The sequence below is a fragment of the Capricornis sumatraensis genome, chromosome X (assembly GCF_032405125.1).
Source record: "Capricornis sumatraensis isolate serow.1 chromosome X, serow.2, whole genome shotgun sequence".
Classification (NCBI taxonomy): Eukaryota; Metazoa; Chordata; class Mammalia; order Artiodactyla; family Bovidae; genus Capricornis; species Capricornis sumatraensis.
In genome coordinates, this window is record NC_091092.1 from 148,435,924 (window position 1) to 148,454,044 (window position 18,121).

Below are 18,121 nucleotides of genomic sequence, written 5' to 3' on the forward strand. Positions count from 1 at the left end.
TGAACAGCAATAATGTTCCAAAAGCCAGGGACTTATCTATTCTCCCAGTAGGATGAAGAAAAGATAAGGAAAACAGACAAGACTTTGCTATCAAGGAGAAGGCAATGGCACCCCACTCCAGTACTCTTGCCTAGAAAATCCCATGGATGGAGGAGCCTGGTGGGCTGCAGTCCATGGGGTCGCTAAGAGTCAGACACGACTGAGCGACTTCACTTTGACTTTTCACTTTCATGCATTGGAGAAGGAAATGGCACCCCACTCCAGTGTTCTCGCCTGGAGAACCCCAGGGACGGGGGAGCCTGGTGGGCTGCCGTCTATGGGGTCGCACAGGGTAGGACACGACTGAAGCGACTTAGCAGCAGCAGCAGCCATCATATTTGCAGTGTGTTTTGAAAAGAAATATAACTTAAATACTCTCTTCCCATAACATTTATACAATCTTGTGCAATTACTTAAATATGACAAAAATCACTTTCCTCATGTGGAAATGGAGCTGAGACTACTTGCTCCCTCTAAGTTCTGCGAAGTGTTTTAAAAACACATATCCACACTATCATAGCGTTACTGTCGCTGTGTGTCTTCTCTCCCTATTTTGAGAATTTTCATAGTCTTCCTGATGCAGAAGGAGAACAAGAAACTTGCCAAATTCGTCTAAGCTCGGATACAAAAACTGTCTCTGGGTTTAGAATCTGCGTGGAGACATTTCTAACAATATCGTGAAAGTAAAGACAGTGACATCCAAAGGGCTGCTTCTACTCATTTTTTGTGGAAGGTATCACCGAGATTCTTGTGACTCTGCAGAAGGTCCTCTTGACCTTCTTCCTTGAACAAGGACACAATCATACAAAAAAAAAAGAAAAGCTAAAATGAATGCTCCATAGTTTCATGGGTATATGGATCCGCTATTGTTTCATCATGCTGCTGGATATGACTTGAGGAAAGACCTAAAATCTGAGGATTTTAAAGAAAAAACATCAGCGGGCCATCGTGTTCGATCCCCAGCGGAATGCATGAGGCAGCTGAGAGCTCTGTGGTAACAGAGTGTCGCTGGTTGGGAAGAGGCAGCCCCTCTCTGCTCACCAGGCTGCGGATACGATGTCATCCGCCCTGTCGCAGCCACAGAAGGGGAAGGTCCCACAGCAGGGCTGCAGCCACGGTTTCCAAAGGGTGTTGAACACAGAGAGCTGCTGAGGGACTGGCGTGAGGGTCCCACGGTGCTGTCTTACGGCCGCTTCGATCTTCTTAACCACGGAGTCAAACAAGGCTTCGTTGTCGGGGTTGAACGGTCTCGACTCGGAAGGGTCTCTCGAGATGTCGAAGAGCAGAGGAGGGTCGTGGTAGGTGACATCGCCTGAACACGGGCAGACGTCACTCCCGTAGCAGGCGCCCGCTCCCTCCGGGGAGAACTTGGGCGTCACGAAATGCACCTTCCACACGGTTGCACCTGGAAAACAGAGCCGCACTGGGATGCCGTCTTTGTTATTATTTTAGGATTTTTTTTTTTCTTTCATTAAAAATCCATAGCTAGTGGCAAGCTGCTATATAGCACAGAGAGCTCAGCTCGGGGCTCTGTGATGACCTAGGGAAAGAGGAAGGCTTAAGAGGGAGGGGAGATATGTCAACATATGGCTGATTCACTGTTGTACAGCAGAAACTAATGTAAAATCAGAAACTAACATAAAATTACAAAGCAATCCCCCTCCAATAAAATTACATATATTTATAGCAGACGCTTTTGCTAGCAACTGAAAATCTTCTGCACAGCATCACACAGCAGGGTTGTATTTCTTCGACTGTAAGAACGATGTCCAATTTCACGGGCAACTTGAAGACTCTTTATCTCACCCTGAGAGCCTTGGGAGACAACAGTTACGACCTGAATGGCTGCCTTCATGACAGAAATGATCATTCAGACTTCTTTTCTATCACCTATCTATCCAACTCTCTATTCTATCATACACCTATATATCTACCTTATTTGTCTGCCATCTAATTCCTCTGCTTCCCTCCCTCTTTCCTCACTCCCTCCCTTCTCTTCTCTCTCTCTCTCTCTCTCTCTCTCTCTCTCTCTCTCTCTGTCTTTCACGCCATTGCTTAGCAACTCCATTTCCAGAGGTCAGTTTCAAACAGAAAACATAACCACACCCCAATCTCTGATCAACCAGACTTCTACGGAAGTCCTCTGCTAGGCTCTTGTGGGACAGCTACGCTTTCTGAATTAAATTAGACTAAATCCCCTGGCTGAATCCTTCACCCCCTTTTTGCTTTTCTCTCTACTTCCTGGGTGAAGCATAAATGTGATGCCTGGAGGAACAGCAGCCATTTTGCAGCCATGTGGTCAGAAATATGAGACTGGAAGCCGACAGGACAGAAGCGGTTTAATGGGAACAGGAAAAAAAAAACCACCAGAGGCCCCTGATAATGGCCTTGAGCACTGTATCCGCCCTCTGCTCCCAATTTCTAGATTCCTTATTAAGAAAAAAATGAATCAAATTCTATTTGTTTAACCCTCGCTGGGAAAATTTGGGAGGCTTTTATTCCTCAGGGGCAGAGGGTGTTTTCTTTTTTTTCTTTACCACTGAACTAACTAACTGATACGTAGTCTAAAAGGAAGAGATTTTTCCTTGTTTTTATTTTACATGGAAGACTCATCCACACTGACTCAAAGAACAGAACACACCATGGAGGATGGATCATACGTGCAACCATCGATACCTTTTCAGCGAATCGCCAAATCCAGTCAAAATTCTGGAATGTCTCCTAAAGAGCTTTTTTACGGATGTGAGGAAATTGATGCCGTTTGTCCATTAATATCTGTTTGCGTGAATTTACCAGACAGTGGAACTCAGGCAATGACTCAGGAGGTGGCAGTTCGTGGCTGATGTCTGGGTTCGACCGAAGAGGTTAGCTCTTGTTGCTAAATATCTCCGTGTCCTGTTACGGGAATTCATTCTCTCTGTCTCTACTTAGCCTTCTTCCTCCCTTTCTCATACTTATGCATAACAGCTTAGGGACACACACGCACAGACATACCTCTAAAATCCTACTGTGATTTCTACCGTAACGAACCGCTGTTTTTAAGTCACTTTCTGCAGGATCTAGAACAATCGTGACAAGGGGTGTTCACTGCACAGAGTGTGCCCTCCCCCAGGAGACGAAAGAGACAGGGAGGTGTCCTTGCCGTGTCCGCACGTGTCGGCCACCCTCATACTCACAGTCCTTCTGATACCACCTGGCCGTGTGCAGGGAGGCTCCGCAGTAGTGGAAGAGGAATTCGTGTTCCGAGCGGGAGACCCTGCCTTCCAAGAGCGGCATGAGGTTCCGGCCGTCAATCACTCTGGGGAGAGAGGCGGAGACGCAGAGAGCGGTGAGGGAGGCGCGGTCGAGTCTCGCGTTTTACGTTTTACGACAGACGAGGAGGAGGAAGAGAGAAGCGAGCTGGAAGAACAAGAAAAAGCAGCAGAAGGCAGAGGAGGAGGGGTAGGAAGGGGACGCAGGAGGGGGGAGGAGTGGACAAGGACAAGGAAAATCCCGTTGAAAACTCAACACGCATTTCCACTCATTCCACAATTTATAAAGATGAAGTGTAACGTGTTACAGTTTCTAAGACAGTGGGAGAGGTGAGCAGCTGGAACTATGTCTCTGGCCCCTTGTCAGACACCATGAACGAGTCCCATGGATTAGACAATTGAGCGTTTTACACTCATAGTCAAAGCTATGGTTTTTTCCAGGAGTCATGTATGGATGTGAGAGTTGGACCATAAAGAAGGCTGAGCGCCCAAGAATGGATGCTTTTGAACGGTGATGCTGAAGAAGGCTCTTGAGAGTCCCTTGGACTGCAAGGAGATCCAACCAGTCCATCCTAAAGGAGATGAGTCCTGAATATTCATTGGAAGGACGGGTGCAGAAACTGAAGCTCCAAGACTTTGCCCACCTGATGCAAAGAGCCAACTCACTGGAAAAGACCCTGATACTGGGAAAGATTGAAGGCGGGAGGAGAAGGGGACGACAGAGGATGAGATGGTTGGATGGCATCACTGACTCAGTAGACATGAGTTTGAGCAAGCTCCGGGAGATGGTGAAGGACAGGGAAGCCTGGCGAGCTACAGTCCATGGGGTCACAAAGAGTCGGACACGACTGAACGACTGAACAACAACACTCATTTGATTCAACAGAAACCCTGCCTCAAATAAACAGACATGTTCAGTCACTCAGTCGTGTCTCACTCTTTGCAACCCCACGGGCTGCACCCTGCCAGGCGCCTCTGTTCTCCAATATCTCCTAGAGTTTGCTCAGATTCACGTCCATTTAGTCGCTATCCCTACGTTATTTAGTCATTTCAAATCCCATAGAGAAAAGCAGCAAACTTCATCACATACAGATGGACACGTACCCACTTTTATTTGGGAATTCACGTAGCAAATATTTACTTAATGGTCTATACAATCAATGCAGGGCTTCCCTGGAGGCTCAGGTGGTAAAGAATCCACCTGCAGTGCAGGAGACCTGGGTTCAGTCCCTGGGTCCGGAAGATCCCCTGGAGGAGGGCATGACAACCCACTCCAGGATTCTTGCCTGGAGCTTCCCATGGACAGAGGAGCCTGGCGGGGCTACAGTCCATGGGGTCGCAAAGAGTCGGACACGACTCAAGTGACTAAGTATTTAGATGCTGTGAGGGATATAAAAATGAAGGAGGCTCAGCTCCCACCCCAAGGGCCACCAGAGACGAGCCTAGAAGGCAATGGCAACCCACTCCAGTACTCTTGCCTGGAAAATCCCATGGACTGCAGCCTACCAGGCTCCTCCTCGCTAGGAGTCAGACACAACTGAGCGATTTCACTTCCACTTTTCACTTTCATGCATTGGAGAAGGAAATGGCAACCCACTCCAGTACTCTTGCCTGGAAAATCCCATGGATGGAAGAGCCTGGTAGGCTGCAGTCCATGGGGTCGATAGGAGCCGGACACAACTGAGCAACTTGACTTTCACTTTTCACTTTCATCCATTGGAGAAGGAAATGGCACCCCATTCCAGTGTTCTTGCCTGGAGAATCCTAGGGACAGGGGAGCCTAGTGGGCTGCCGTCTATGGGGTCACACAGAGTTGGACACGACTGAAGTGACTTAGCAGCATGAGAGAGAAAGTAAGTACATGTTCTAAGAGGAAAATGGACAAGCGATTCTACCATGAACTGTGGGGAGAAAGAAGTCGTCTGGCCATCATAGCAGAATACTGAGGGTTCAGTAACACGCTTCACACACATATACAATTTTCTAATACATCTGCATAGGTGCCAAATATGTGCTACCCTGGAGACTCAGATGGTAAAGAATCTGCCTGCAAGGTGGGAGACCCAGATTCAATCCCTGGGTCGGGAAGATCCCCCTAGAGGAGGAAATGGCAAACCACTCCAGTATTCTTATCTGGAGAATCCCCATGGACAGAGGAGCCTGGCGGCCAAATATATCTCCCTCCACAAGGGGTAAGCATGCTCTTGTACCTGCCCAGTGGCAGAATGCCTCCTCCAATATAAGACAGCGTCGGGAAAATGTCCATGAGGCTTGTAGGTTCATCGATGACCTTCCCTGCCTCCAGGACTGTTGGCCACCGGAAAATTCCGGGCACCCGGATGCCTCCTTCCCATCCAGCCATGCCTCTGCCTCCTGAAAGCAAAGATGAAAAACCGAAGGGGCATTCAACCCCACAGACTCATTCTCTGTGTGTCTGAAAATCGCCGCTGGCCACGCCAGTGACAAGCTGGAATTAAGATCGTGGGCAGAAAATATCAATAACCTCAGATATGCAGATGACACCACCCTTATGGCAGAAAGCAAAGAGGAACTAAAGAGCCCCTTGATGAAAGTGAAAGAGGAGAGTGAAAAAGCTTGGCTTAAAGCTCAACATTCAGAAAACGCTTGGGCTCCGTTCCCAAACCCAGCTCAGTTCTAAATCTCAGCATCTCTTCAACGTCCACTCTCCAGGCTCTGAAATCTCTTCCCTTCTAAAATATTTAATCTACGGAGCATTCCTCTCTTTTTCGACGCCATGGACGGTAGCCCGCCAGTTTCCTCTGTCTGTGGAATTCTCCAGGCAAGAATACTGGAGTGGGTTGCCATATCCTTCTCGCAAAGACTTGGATATGACAAAGCCACGGAACAACAACAAACCAGTAAAATATATTCACACAGAGATACAAAGAACACCGAGGCCAAGTTCTTGCTTTCAAGACTTGAAAACTCCAGCTGCGGACTTCCAGGGTCTAGGCGACAAACCCAGTAATGATCATTAGAAAAGAAGCGCTTTCCTAATCTGTATATTATGCCGTCAGCTAAGAATAAGACTGTCTTTGAGACAGTCACTGAGGTCCTGTGCCCTTACTCTCAGGAATCTTTCATGACTCAAGAAATTTTTTGTCATAGACTCTTGGGCGTGTCCCCAAGCATGCAGTCTTTCCCCATCTAGCTTCCTAAGCAAGTATAATGCACACAAAACTCCCCCAACGATCTTTGCAAATGAATTAACACAAAGCAAAGCCAGGTGAGGGCTTTCCAGGTGGCTCAGTGGGTCAATAATCCACCTGCCAGTGCAGGAGACCAGGGTTCAATCCCTGGGCCAGGAAGATCCCCTGGAGAAGGGAATGGCAACCCACTGCAGTGTTCTTGCCTGGAAAATCGCATGGACAGAGGAGCCTTTTCGGGCTACCGTCCATGGGGTCAACAATGAGAGGAAGGCTCCACAGATTAAATCTCTTAGAAGCAAAGAGACTTCGGAGCGTGGGTGACTGGACGTTGCAGAGATGCTGAGACCCAAGGGTCAGAGACAACGGAAGCAAATGAGCACGCAGGCACAAAGCCAGGCGGGTCCCGCCTCGACGCCCCGCGGGGACCGCGCCCACCCACGCGCAGCACCTTTGTAGCGCCCGTTCCAGCCGCCCAGCTGCCCGCTGCGGTCCTGCGCCTCCAGGCGGCCCCCGTTGTCGGAGGTGAAGTAGACCAGCGTGTGGTTGGCCAGGCGCTCCCGGTCCAGGGCCTCCAGGACCTTTCCTGGTGGAGGGGGAAGACGGAAGCAGTCACGTTTCACTCCGCATCAAGGGTCTTCCAGTGCGTCTTTAGCATTGCGCGTGTAACGCTGTGTGGTTCATTGTAAACATGCAACACGGTTACATGTAGCGCTAAGACTGTTCTCCTACTTTCTGTTGTATAATCTGCACTGAATCACCGTTGTAGACACTCATACATACACGATATATACACTATGTGTAATATAGATCTGCAATAGACACTCTTTATAATGCGCCATATATACGTAATCTACCATGACACGACGTACCATGTATATGTAATATGCCATTATACGTAATATACCACACATACCATATACATACGTAATATACCATTACACATGATGTACCATGTATATGTAATATGCCATTATACGTAATATACCATGACACATGACGTACCATGTATATGTAATATACCATTATACGTAATATACCATACATACCATATATATGTAATATACCACACATACCATATATATATACATAATATACCATACATACCATATATATGTAATATACCATTATACATAATATACCATACAAACCATGTATATGTAATATACCATTACATATAATATACCATATCTACCATATATATACATAATATACCATATATATGTAATATACCATTATACGTAATATACCACACATACCATATATATACGTAATCTACCATGACACATGACGTACCATGTATATGTAATATACCATTATACGTAATATACCATACATACCATATATATGTAATATACCACACATACCATATATATACATAGTATACCATACATAACATATATATGTAATATATCATTATACATGATATACCATATATATGTAATATACCATTATACATAATATACCATACATACCATATATATACATAGTATACCATACATAACATATATACGTAATATACCATTATACATGATATACCATATATATGTAATATACCATTATACGTAATATACCACACATACCATATATATACGTAATCTACCATTACACATGACGTACCACGTATATGTAATATACCATTATACGTAATATACCACACATACCATATATATACGTAATCTACCATGACACATGACGTACCACGTATATGTAATATGCCATTATACGTAATATACCACACATACCATATACATACGTAATATACCATTACACATGACGTACCATGTATATGTAATATGCCATTATACGTAATATACCACACATACCATATACATACGTAATATACCATGACACATGACGTACCATGTATATGTAATATACCATTATACGTAATATACCACACATACCATATATATACGTAATATACCATGACACATGACGTACCATGTATATGTAATATACCATTATACGTAATATACCACACATACCATATATATACATAGTATACCATACATAACATATATACGTAATATACCATTATACATGATATACCATATATATGTAATATACCACTATATGTAATATACCATACATACCATTATACGTAATATACCATATATACCATATATATACGTAGTATACTATACATCCCATATATACATAATATACCATTATACATGATATACCATATATATGTAATATACCATTATACGTAATATACCATACATACCATATATATACATAGTATACCATACATACCATATATACGTAATATAACTTTATACATTATATACCCTGTATATGTAATATACTATTATATGTAATATACCATTATACATAATATACCATACATACCATATATATACGTAATAACATTATACATGATATACGATATATACCATATATACACGTAATATACCATTATACACAATATACCATATATATACGTAATATACCACACATACCATATATATACATAATATACCATGCATACCATGTATATGTAATACATTATACATGATATACCATATATACCATATATGTGTAATATACCATTATATGTAATATACCATACATACCATATATATACATAGTATACTATACATACCATATATACGTAATATATCATTATACATGATATACCATATATATGTAATATACCATTATACATACCATATATACCATATATATACGTAATATACCATACATACCATATATATATATACATAGTATACCATACATATCATATATACATAATATACCATTATACATTATATACCATGTATATGTAATATACCATTATACGTAATATATCATAGATACCATATATATATACATAATATACCATACATACCATATATATGTAATATACCCTTATACATAATATACCATACAAACCATGTATATGTAATATACCATTACATATAATATACCATATCTACCATATATATACATAATATACCATATATATGTAATATACCATATATATGATATATATTCATAATATACTGTATATACAATACAGCATAAGATGATATTTTATATATGTATAACTATTTATTATATATTTATGATACCATATGACATATGTAATGGTTTATGCTAAGCATATATTTAATACAAATATATATAAGAAGATGATTTGTAATGTATTATTATATAATAAGTATGGTGGTGGTGGTTTAGTCCGTAAGTCGTGTCTGACTCTTTGAGACCCCATGGAGTGTAGCCCACCAGGCTCCTCTGCCCGTGGGATTTTCCAGGCAAGAATACTGTGGATTGCCATTTCCTTCTCCAGGGGATCATCCCAACCCAGGGATCAAGACTGGGTCTCCTGAATTGCAGGTGGATTCTTTATCATCCGAACCACCAAGGCAGCCCCCAATAAACCATATAGATGGTTTATAATATATTAATGTGTAAATATATGTATATAATTATGCCATGTAATTTTGCTAATATTCTGAGTATTATATACTATGTTATATCTTACATATAGGGTTTCCCAGGTGGCTCAGTGGTAAAGAATCCACCTGCCAATGCAGGAGGCTCAGGTTCGATCCCTGGGTCAGGAAGATCCCCTGGAGCAGGGCACGGCAACCCACTCCAGTATTCTTCCCTGGAGAATCCCATGCACAGAGGAGCCTGGCGGGCTACAGTCCACGGGGTCGCAAAGAGTCGGATATGACAGAGCAGAAGGAGGAGATATGAGACTATATAATATGTAATACATAAACATTACGTATTTATTCTCAGCATCAAGGTCTCGTCCAATGAGTCAGCTCTACAGCACAACGTTATTCGTCCCCTGAATGAGTTTTTCAGGAAAGTGGTTCTCTTTAAACCGGAGAACCTGTATTTCATAAATCGTGCGTCTTTCCTCAGAAAACTTCACTGCACCTAGAGCCAGCTTTTCATGTAATTCAGCACAACAAATACACGTCCACTTCCCAAAACATGCAGGGGTTTGTACCTTATTTGATGCCATTCATGGAGACTCGTTTTCCTCTAGTCTGTAAATAAGATGCTTCAAAATCAGAGAGTGATCACCTACCCACCATCCAATCCATCTCTTCCACGTTGTCGCCATACAAGCCGAATTTACTGTGCCCGACAAATTTCTCCTTGGTGACCAGAGGCGTGTGGACGTGCAGAAAGGATATGAAAAGCAGGAACGGTCCACGCTTATACCTAAGGGGGTATACGAAGAAGAAACAGTATTGATTAAAATAGAGGAATTACCTGTTTTTTTTTTTTTCTTTTAAGGGAGCTAAACATATTTCTTTCCCTTTTCAATGTTCAAATTTTGCAGGACATTTAACTGTTGGGTTTCCCTGGTGGTCCAGTGGTATAAAGAAGCGTTGGTCACTCGGTCGTGCCCGACTCTTTGCGACCGCATGGACTGTAGCCCACCAGGCTTGCCTGTCCATGGGATTCTCCAGGCAAGCATACTGGAGTGGGTCGCCATGCCCTTGCTCCAGGGGATCTTCCCAACCCAGGGACCGAACTTGGTTCTCTCACTTTGGCAGCAGGCTCTTCACCACTTAAGCGCCTCCTGGGAAGCCCACCCTTAGCAACACCCAAAACCCAGCGCAGCCCCAAATAAATCAAAACATTGTTTTTAATGCATCTATTTTTTTTTTTTTTAAAGAAACTGAACACTCTTATTTCTCTTAAAGAGAGTTCATTGTATCACACATATCACACACACCGGCACACACACAAAGAGCCTTTCACCAAGCGGTACCCAACTTCGCTGGAAAAAAAGAAAAGTCGCAAGTCTCTGACCGGGGTGAGGGGTGGGTGGGCATCGAGCCAGAAAGAGACGGCCTACCTGTCGATGAAGGCCAGCGCCTCCTTGAGCATGAGCGAGGCGAGCCTCTCCAGTCTGACCGGCTGCTGAATGATCTCGTGGTCCCGCATGAGCACGCAGTTCCAGCGGCGGGTAAAGCCATAGCTGGAGAACCAGGACACGAAGAACGCGAGGGCCAGCAGGGCGAAGGCCAGGATCACCGGCCAGGGGACCAGGAACCAGCGCGCGCAGGTAGGGACGAGCAGGAGCAGGGGGATGAGGCCCAGCACCGCCGTGGACACCCAGAGCCGGACCCTCAGCTGACGGTGCAGCTCCGGAGTGTGGAGCCCCTGGCAGTCGCTCAGGAGCTCGAAGGGCATCCCGTAGAAGTAGTCGAAGCCGTGGTTGAGCGGGTGGTAGCAGTGGTCGTCGCGGGACGCACAGCTCAGACCCTGGTGCCACTTTCCTGGGAGCGGGGAGACGCAGAGACGTTGCCGTGGCAACAACGGCATCTGTCCCTTTCTGGGAGGGGCGTTGCCCTCAGCAGAAAGTTCCGGCGGACACGTGGAGGCCCAGGGCGGATTCATCTCAACGTAAGGCAAAAACCACTGCAATACTGTAATTAGCCCCCAATTAAAATAAATAATAAAAAAAAATAAGGAAGTTACGGCAGACACCCAGGGCGGATTCATGTCAACGTATGGCAAAAACCACCACAATATTGTAATTAAGTCAAATAAAATAAATTAATATTTTATTACCAATTAAAATAAATTAATTAACTTAAAAAAAAAAAGAAGTTACAGCAGACGTAGCATCTTCTTGTGTTCCGTGCGACTGTGGTCAGCGATGTCCGACTCGTTGCAACCCCCGTGGACTGGAGCCCCGCCAGGCTCCTCTCTGTCCATGGGGATTCTTCAGGCAAGGATCCTGGAGCGGGCTGCTGTTGCCTCCTGCAGGGGATCTTCCCGAACCGAGGGATCGAACCCGAGTCTCCTGCATTGGCAGGCGGGTTCTTTACCCCGGAGCCACCGGGGAAGCTTTTATTAACAGGGAGAAGATTCACCATCTAGATCTATTGATCAGCCGACATCTCACTCATTACTTGGTTATGGCAGAGGTGAATTTGACCTCAGATTTAGAGGTGCCCTAGAGTGTTCCCTGAAAGATGCTTTAGAAAACTCCATTCACACCATGCTATCAAGAATTTTACAGGAATGAACTGCCTCTGTCGTTTATGAAGGACGCAAAGTCATTCTTTTTTTTTTTTTTTTTGAGAACGTCTCTGATGACTTAATAGTCTAGCAATTCACGTTGAGAATCCTAAAAGCAGTGGCTATACCAAACAAGCAGGCTTCGCTGGGGGCTCAGACGGTAAAGAATCCACCTGCAAGGCAGGGCACCCAGGTTTGATCCCTGGGTTGGGAAGATCCCCTGGAGAAGGAAATGGCAACCCAATCCAGTATTCTTGCCTGGAAAATCCCATGGACAGAGGAGCCTGGCGGGCTACAGTCCACGGGGTCTCAAAGATTCGGACACGACTGAGCGACTCACACACACACATAGCAAGCAAGCAGCCTGTCTCTTTAATTCTTTGCTCACAGAGTCTCATGTTAGAGGAATCACGCATCGGACCAGAATTCTTCGGAATAAAGTTCCTTGGGGTCATCCTGTCTCACTCGTCACACCCCCCACCATGAGGTCAGAGAATGTCAGGCAGCCTACGTCAACAAAGCAAGCTTTGCCCGAGTTTGACCACCACTCCAGTCTTCAGTTCTCAAGGTCAAGGGGACACCCTTAAACATTGCTACTCCTGCTATCACAGGAGTAGCACCCTTTCTGCAAAGTATTCCATTTCAGGAGAAACAAACCATCAGCATACTTAACTCTGCCTTCTGGAGATCCTCGGCACACTTGTTTCTCAATACCGAAGGCCCTTAAAATGGTCTCTTAAATTCCTTTCCCCCTCACGGTGTATCATCTCAAAGAGGTGCCAACAACTGTGTACTCAGCCAGCCTCCCTGGGAAGGATGACCACGAGGAAAGGGATCCCAGAAAACCACGGTTTCACGGTCAAGGCCATACCTATGAGTCCCGTGCGGTAACCTCGATGCTGCAGAAGCTTGGCGAAAGTCGTCTCGTTGGGGGGCAGCCCGCCCGACCCTCCGAGCCAGACCACGTCACGATTCAGGTTGGAGGAGGATGCCATTCCTGTGTTCACAGAAGGAGACAGCGGGTGAGGGCTGCGGTCTCATTATAGCAAGCCCACGGACTGCAGCCGGCCAGGCTCCTCTGTCTATGCAGGCAACAATCCTGGGAGTGAGTGGTCATGCCCTCCTCCAGGGGATCTTCCCCACCCAGGGATCGAACTCGAGTCTCCGATGTCTCCTGCACTGCCGGGTGGATTCTTTACCCACTGAGCCATCAGGGAAGCCCCCCAGTTCCAAACTAATGATGCAAAAAAAAAAATTAAGTTGGGATCATGCCCCTCAACTTGCTTAAGGCTACATGTTGAAACTGTGATCTTGGGGGCGGGGGGCGGGGGGCGGGGTGAGGAGGGATGTGAGGCAAGGAAGAGGAGGAACTCATTATAGGGAATCCATCATTTTCCTTTCCATTTTCTCTGCCAGACTTTCTTCTCAACTGGTCTTTCTGATGTTCCAATCTCATCCCCAAAGACTGGACACATCTCCTTTCATGAAAACCCACTTTTATTAAAAAAAAAAAAAATCTCTGCTAGCTTTAAGACACAAGGAGCCTCCTGGGGGGGCTCTTACTACCAATTTCTGCAAAAGGGCACGTTCAAGGTCATCTGCAAGTTGCCCCCTAGGGAATCAAACCATCTCACTATATGCACACCGGTCAGCAGGCTTGGTGGCCCCTAGCCAAGACACACACCTCTTTCAGATGCCCAGGTATAGCAACGCAACTCCCGTGTGAATTTAGATTCTCAGCACTTCCAAAGGACCTTGGCGAGTTTGCATGAAGAGTTTCAGGAGGCCTCCCTGAAGGTCCAGTGGCTAAGACTCCATGTTTCCCGTGCAGGGTGGGGGATGGGGGGGAGGGGGGCATTGGGGTGGGGGACGGTGTTGGGGGAGGGTCACGGGTTCGACCCCTGGTCGGGGAACTGGACCCCCAGGACAGAACTAACAGTTCACATGTCGCAATGAAAAGCGCCTTCCTGCAGGGAAGATGCAGGATCCTGCTTGCTGCCACAAAGACCTGGAGCAATCCAACGCTCAACAAATAAACACCTTTTTAAAAAAAAAAAAAAAAAAGAGAGAGAGAGAGAGAGCTGCAGCTGTCTCTTTCCCGTGCCCCACCTGATCTGACGGGGTAGCGGCCGGTCAGGAAGGCGGCCCTGCTCGGGGTACACATGGAGGCGGCCGCCAAGTGCTGGGTGAGCCTCACGCCCTCGCTGGCCAGCCGGTCGATGTTCGGCGTGCTGTGGATAGACGGAGAAGTCGGCAGGCAAGTTTCTGAATCCCTCTGCCCCACAAAGCGAGCAAGATTCAGGGGCATCCTGTCTGGGAAGTCAACCTGACTCTGTTTCCAGCCCACCTGAAAGACGTCCTTTTTCACACATCAATCCACCGATCTATTCCATCCCTGGTGAGACACAGATGGGAACCAGAGGGCCAAGCAACGCATCGCCAGGCAAGATGACGACAGCGCGACACAGCTCTTCGCCAGATATCACCAGGCGAAAAGCGAAATTGTGTTAGCCGCTCAGTCGTGTCTGACTCTTGGCGACCACGTGGACTGCAGCCCACCAGGCTCCTCTGGCCGTGGGGTTCTCCAGGCAAGAAGACTGGAGCGGGTTGCCATTTCCTCGTCCAGGGGATCTTCCCCACCCAGGGATCGAACCCGCGTCTCCTGCATTGACAGGTGGGTTGCTTACCCCTAGCACCACCCGGGAAGCCCCCACACTAAGCTGCGAATGAAGCCAAATGCTCTCCGGAAGTTTTGCAGCTTTCGTAAGACAAAGCCTTCTGCTGTTCTGACGGAAACCTGCGCCCTGAAGGTCATTCTCCTCCAACACAAGAGACGTGGCTGGCGGGGCACTACCATCCACAGGGACTTTCTTTCTTTTTTCTTTTTGTGTTCATTTATTGATTTACCTGATGGTTTCTTTACCTCACTGAGTTATTCCCGTAGCAGCATAAATCTCCCATCCCAAGGTCATCCGCCATGAAGAGGACGATGTTGGGTCTCGAGTTCCTGGTGACGAACATTCCCTGAAGGCTCCCAAAGAAGCACCACAGGGATGCTGACAGCCAGCAGCGCCTGGAAGGGGGTGGGCGGGGAAAGAAAAAAGAAAAAAGCTCAATCAGAAGCGACTGATGGGGAGGGAGGTGGGTCGGGGGTTCAGGATGGGAAACACATGTACACCCATGGCTGATTCATGTCAATGTATAGCAAAAACCACTACAATATTGTAAAGTAATTAGCCTCCAATTAAAGTAAATACATTAAAAAAAAAAAAATACCCAGAAACCATCTGTTCAATTTTGCAGGTAACTGAAAACAGGAACTGAGGCTTCCCCGGTGGCTCAGCGGTAGAGAATCCACCCACAATGTAGGATACGCTGGAAATGTGGGTTCAATCCCTCGGTCGGGAAGATCCCCCTGGAGGAGGAAATGGCAACCCACTCCAGTGTTCTGACTGGCTTCCCTGGTGGCTCAGAAGGTAAAGAATCTGCCTCCAATGCAGAAGACCTGGGTTCAATCCCTGAGTCAAAAAGAAAGATCCCCCAGAGAAGGGAATGGCAACCCACTGCAGTGTTCTTGCCTGGAGAACCCCATGGACAGAGTATCCTGGGGTGGGGGGCCGTGGCTACAGCCTGGAGAATCCCGTGGACAGAGTAGCCTGGGGGGGCGTGGCTACAGCCCATGCGGTCGCAGAGTGGGACACGACGGCGGAGCCCCCATGCAGAACAGGACTTCATAGGGAGCTCCCTGGAGACTTCCCGGTTAAGATTCCAGGCTTTCCCTGCCAGGGCCTGGGTTTATTCCCTGGTTGGGGAACTGAGACCCTGCAAGCTGTACCGTGTGATCAAAAGCTAAATAGGAAATAATGGTATTTCTACAGTGTCCCTGGAGCTGCCTTACTCAGAAACGACACAAAAACATTTGAGGCTATGATTTATATTAACCAGATCTGTGTGTGTGTGTGTGTGTGTGTGTGTGTGCGCGCGCGCGCACTCGCAACCCCATGGACTGTAGCCCACCAGATTCCTCTGTCCATGGGATTCTCCAGGCAAGAACACTGGAGTGGGTTGCCATGCCCTCCTCCAGGGGATCTTCCAAACCCAGGGATGGAACCCGAGTCTGACGCATCTTCTGCATTGTCAGGGAGATTCTTTAGGGCCACCTGGGAAGCCCTAAGGTCTTATAGTTTACAAATTAATTCTAAATGCATTGTGACATTAAATTCCTCATAATTTTTCAACCACGATCGTGACAGGAGGCGTTTGAAATAAGGACGGAGGTTTAAGAAAAAAGCCTAACAATTTAATTTCTTAGTATAAACAAAATGGAAAGTCAGAGGTTAATAGCCAGCTCATCAGGCTTGATTTTCTTTCCTGCTCAACTGTTAGGTTTTAATATACTTTATAACTTCATAACTTTGCTCTCAGTCACACAGATGGGAAAGCAGAGACTGTACTAACTTCTTGGCTCTGAGCCCGGGAAGAAATGATGAAAAACTGGTTTTTCAGAGTGAACTACATGTGTGCACAGAACATAACTCTTCCTTTCCCTTCATCAGAAAAACATGTCTGCAAAACAGTTCAGGTGGGGGAGCTCAGCTGCCAAAAACAATAATAAATGCTAGGAATTCTTGTAACGTTTGAAAAATGAAATTGAACATATCTATACATGCTACTAAATTTTGGACTGTGGAATCATCCATGTGTTAGACGCTCAGTTGTGGCCAACTCTTTGCGACCCCGTGGACTGTAGCCCCGCCAGGCTCCTCTGTCCGTGGGATTTGCCAAGCAATAATACTGGAGTGGGTTGCCATTTCCTCCTCCAGGGGAATCTTCCCGACCCAGGGATCGAACTTTTGTCTCTTACATCTCCTGCACTGGCTGGCGGATTCCACCTGGGAAGCCCCGGACCACAGACGACCCTCCTTAAAAATCCTTAAGAGTGGTCCACGACGTTCGCTGCTGGGCCGCTCCCGTCTCTAAAAGGCCTTGCTCTGTGAGTTGACTCTGTGAATTCCTAACACGCTGTCATTCCTACTAAGTTAGCACGATGGTGGTGGTGGTTTAGTTACTAAGTCGAGTCCAACTCTTTGCAACCCCCATGGAGTGTAGCCCACCAGGCTCCTCTGTCCATGGGATTTCTCAGGCAAGAATACCGGAGCTTCCCTGATGGCTCAGACGGTAAAGCGTCTGCCTGCAATGCAGGAGACCTGGGTTCAATCCCTGGGTTGGGAGGCTCCCCTAGAGAAGGAAATGGCAACCCAGTCCAGTATTCTTGACTAGAGAATCCCACGGAAAGAGGAGCCTGGTGGGCTACAGTCCATGGGGTCGCAGAGAGTCGGACATGACTGAGGGACTTAATGTTAATGCTGGGGTGGGTTGCCATTTCCCTCTCCAGGGATCAAGCCCTCATCTCTTGCATTGGCAGGTGGATATTTTACCGACTGAGCCACCAGGCAAGCCCCTTAGAAAACCCTTCTATTTGACTCCACCAACCCCTACAGCACCCACCACTCTCCCCGGTGCGCTTATCACGTATAAACAGACGAAACATCCTCAGGATTGAGGAAGACTTGCACAAAACACCCTTTTCTCTAGAGACAGACAATAACAAAGGTTTATAAGGTTTCCTGCTTACCAGCCACAGAACGGCTGTTTCAT

General features: G+C 46.3%; 1 protein-coding gene across 1 annotated transcript; it reads right to left on the reverse strand.

Annotated features, from left to right (window-relative positions):
* Nucleotides 1-1,076: 1,076 nt before the first annotated feature.
* ARSH (arylsulfatase family member H) lies at nucleotides 1,077-18,121 on the reverse strand. Its single transcript, XM_068963343.1, has 10 exons — nucleotides 18,099-18,121; nucleotides 15,387-15,536; nucleotides 14,573-14,694; nucleotides 13,335-13,460; nucleotides 11,292-11,715; nucleotides 10,512-10,648; nucleotides 6,909-7,043; nucleotides 5,501-5,663; nucleotides 3,216-3,337; nucleotides 1,077-1,444 (listed from the first exon to the last, which is right to left on the reverse strand). Exons 1-10 carry the CDS (start codon nucleotides 18,119-18,121, stop codon nucleotides 1,077-1,079), a joined length of 1,770 nt encoding a protein of 589 aa, XP_068819444.1.

Excerpts from the sequence above, each read along its gene's own strand:
- ARSH (XM_068963343.1), bottom strand. The coding sequence starts at position 18,121 with ATGAAACAGCCGTTCTGTGGCTG. Across the intron at positions 11,716-13,334 it reads TTACCGCACGGGACTCATAG|GAAAGTGGCACCAGGGTCTG; the intron begins GTATGGCCTTGA and ends CCCCGCTCCCAG. Across the intron at positions 3,338-5,500 it reads GGCATTCTGCCACTGGGCAG|AGTGATTGACGGCCGGAACC; the intron begins GTACAAGAGCAT and ends CTCTCTCCCCAG.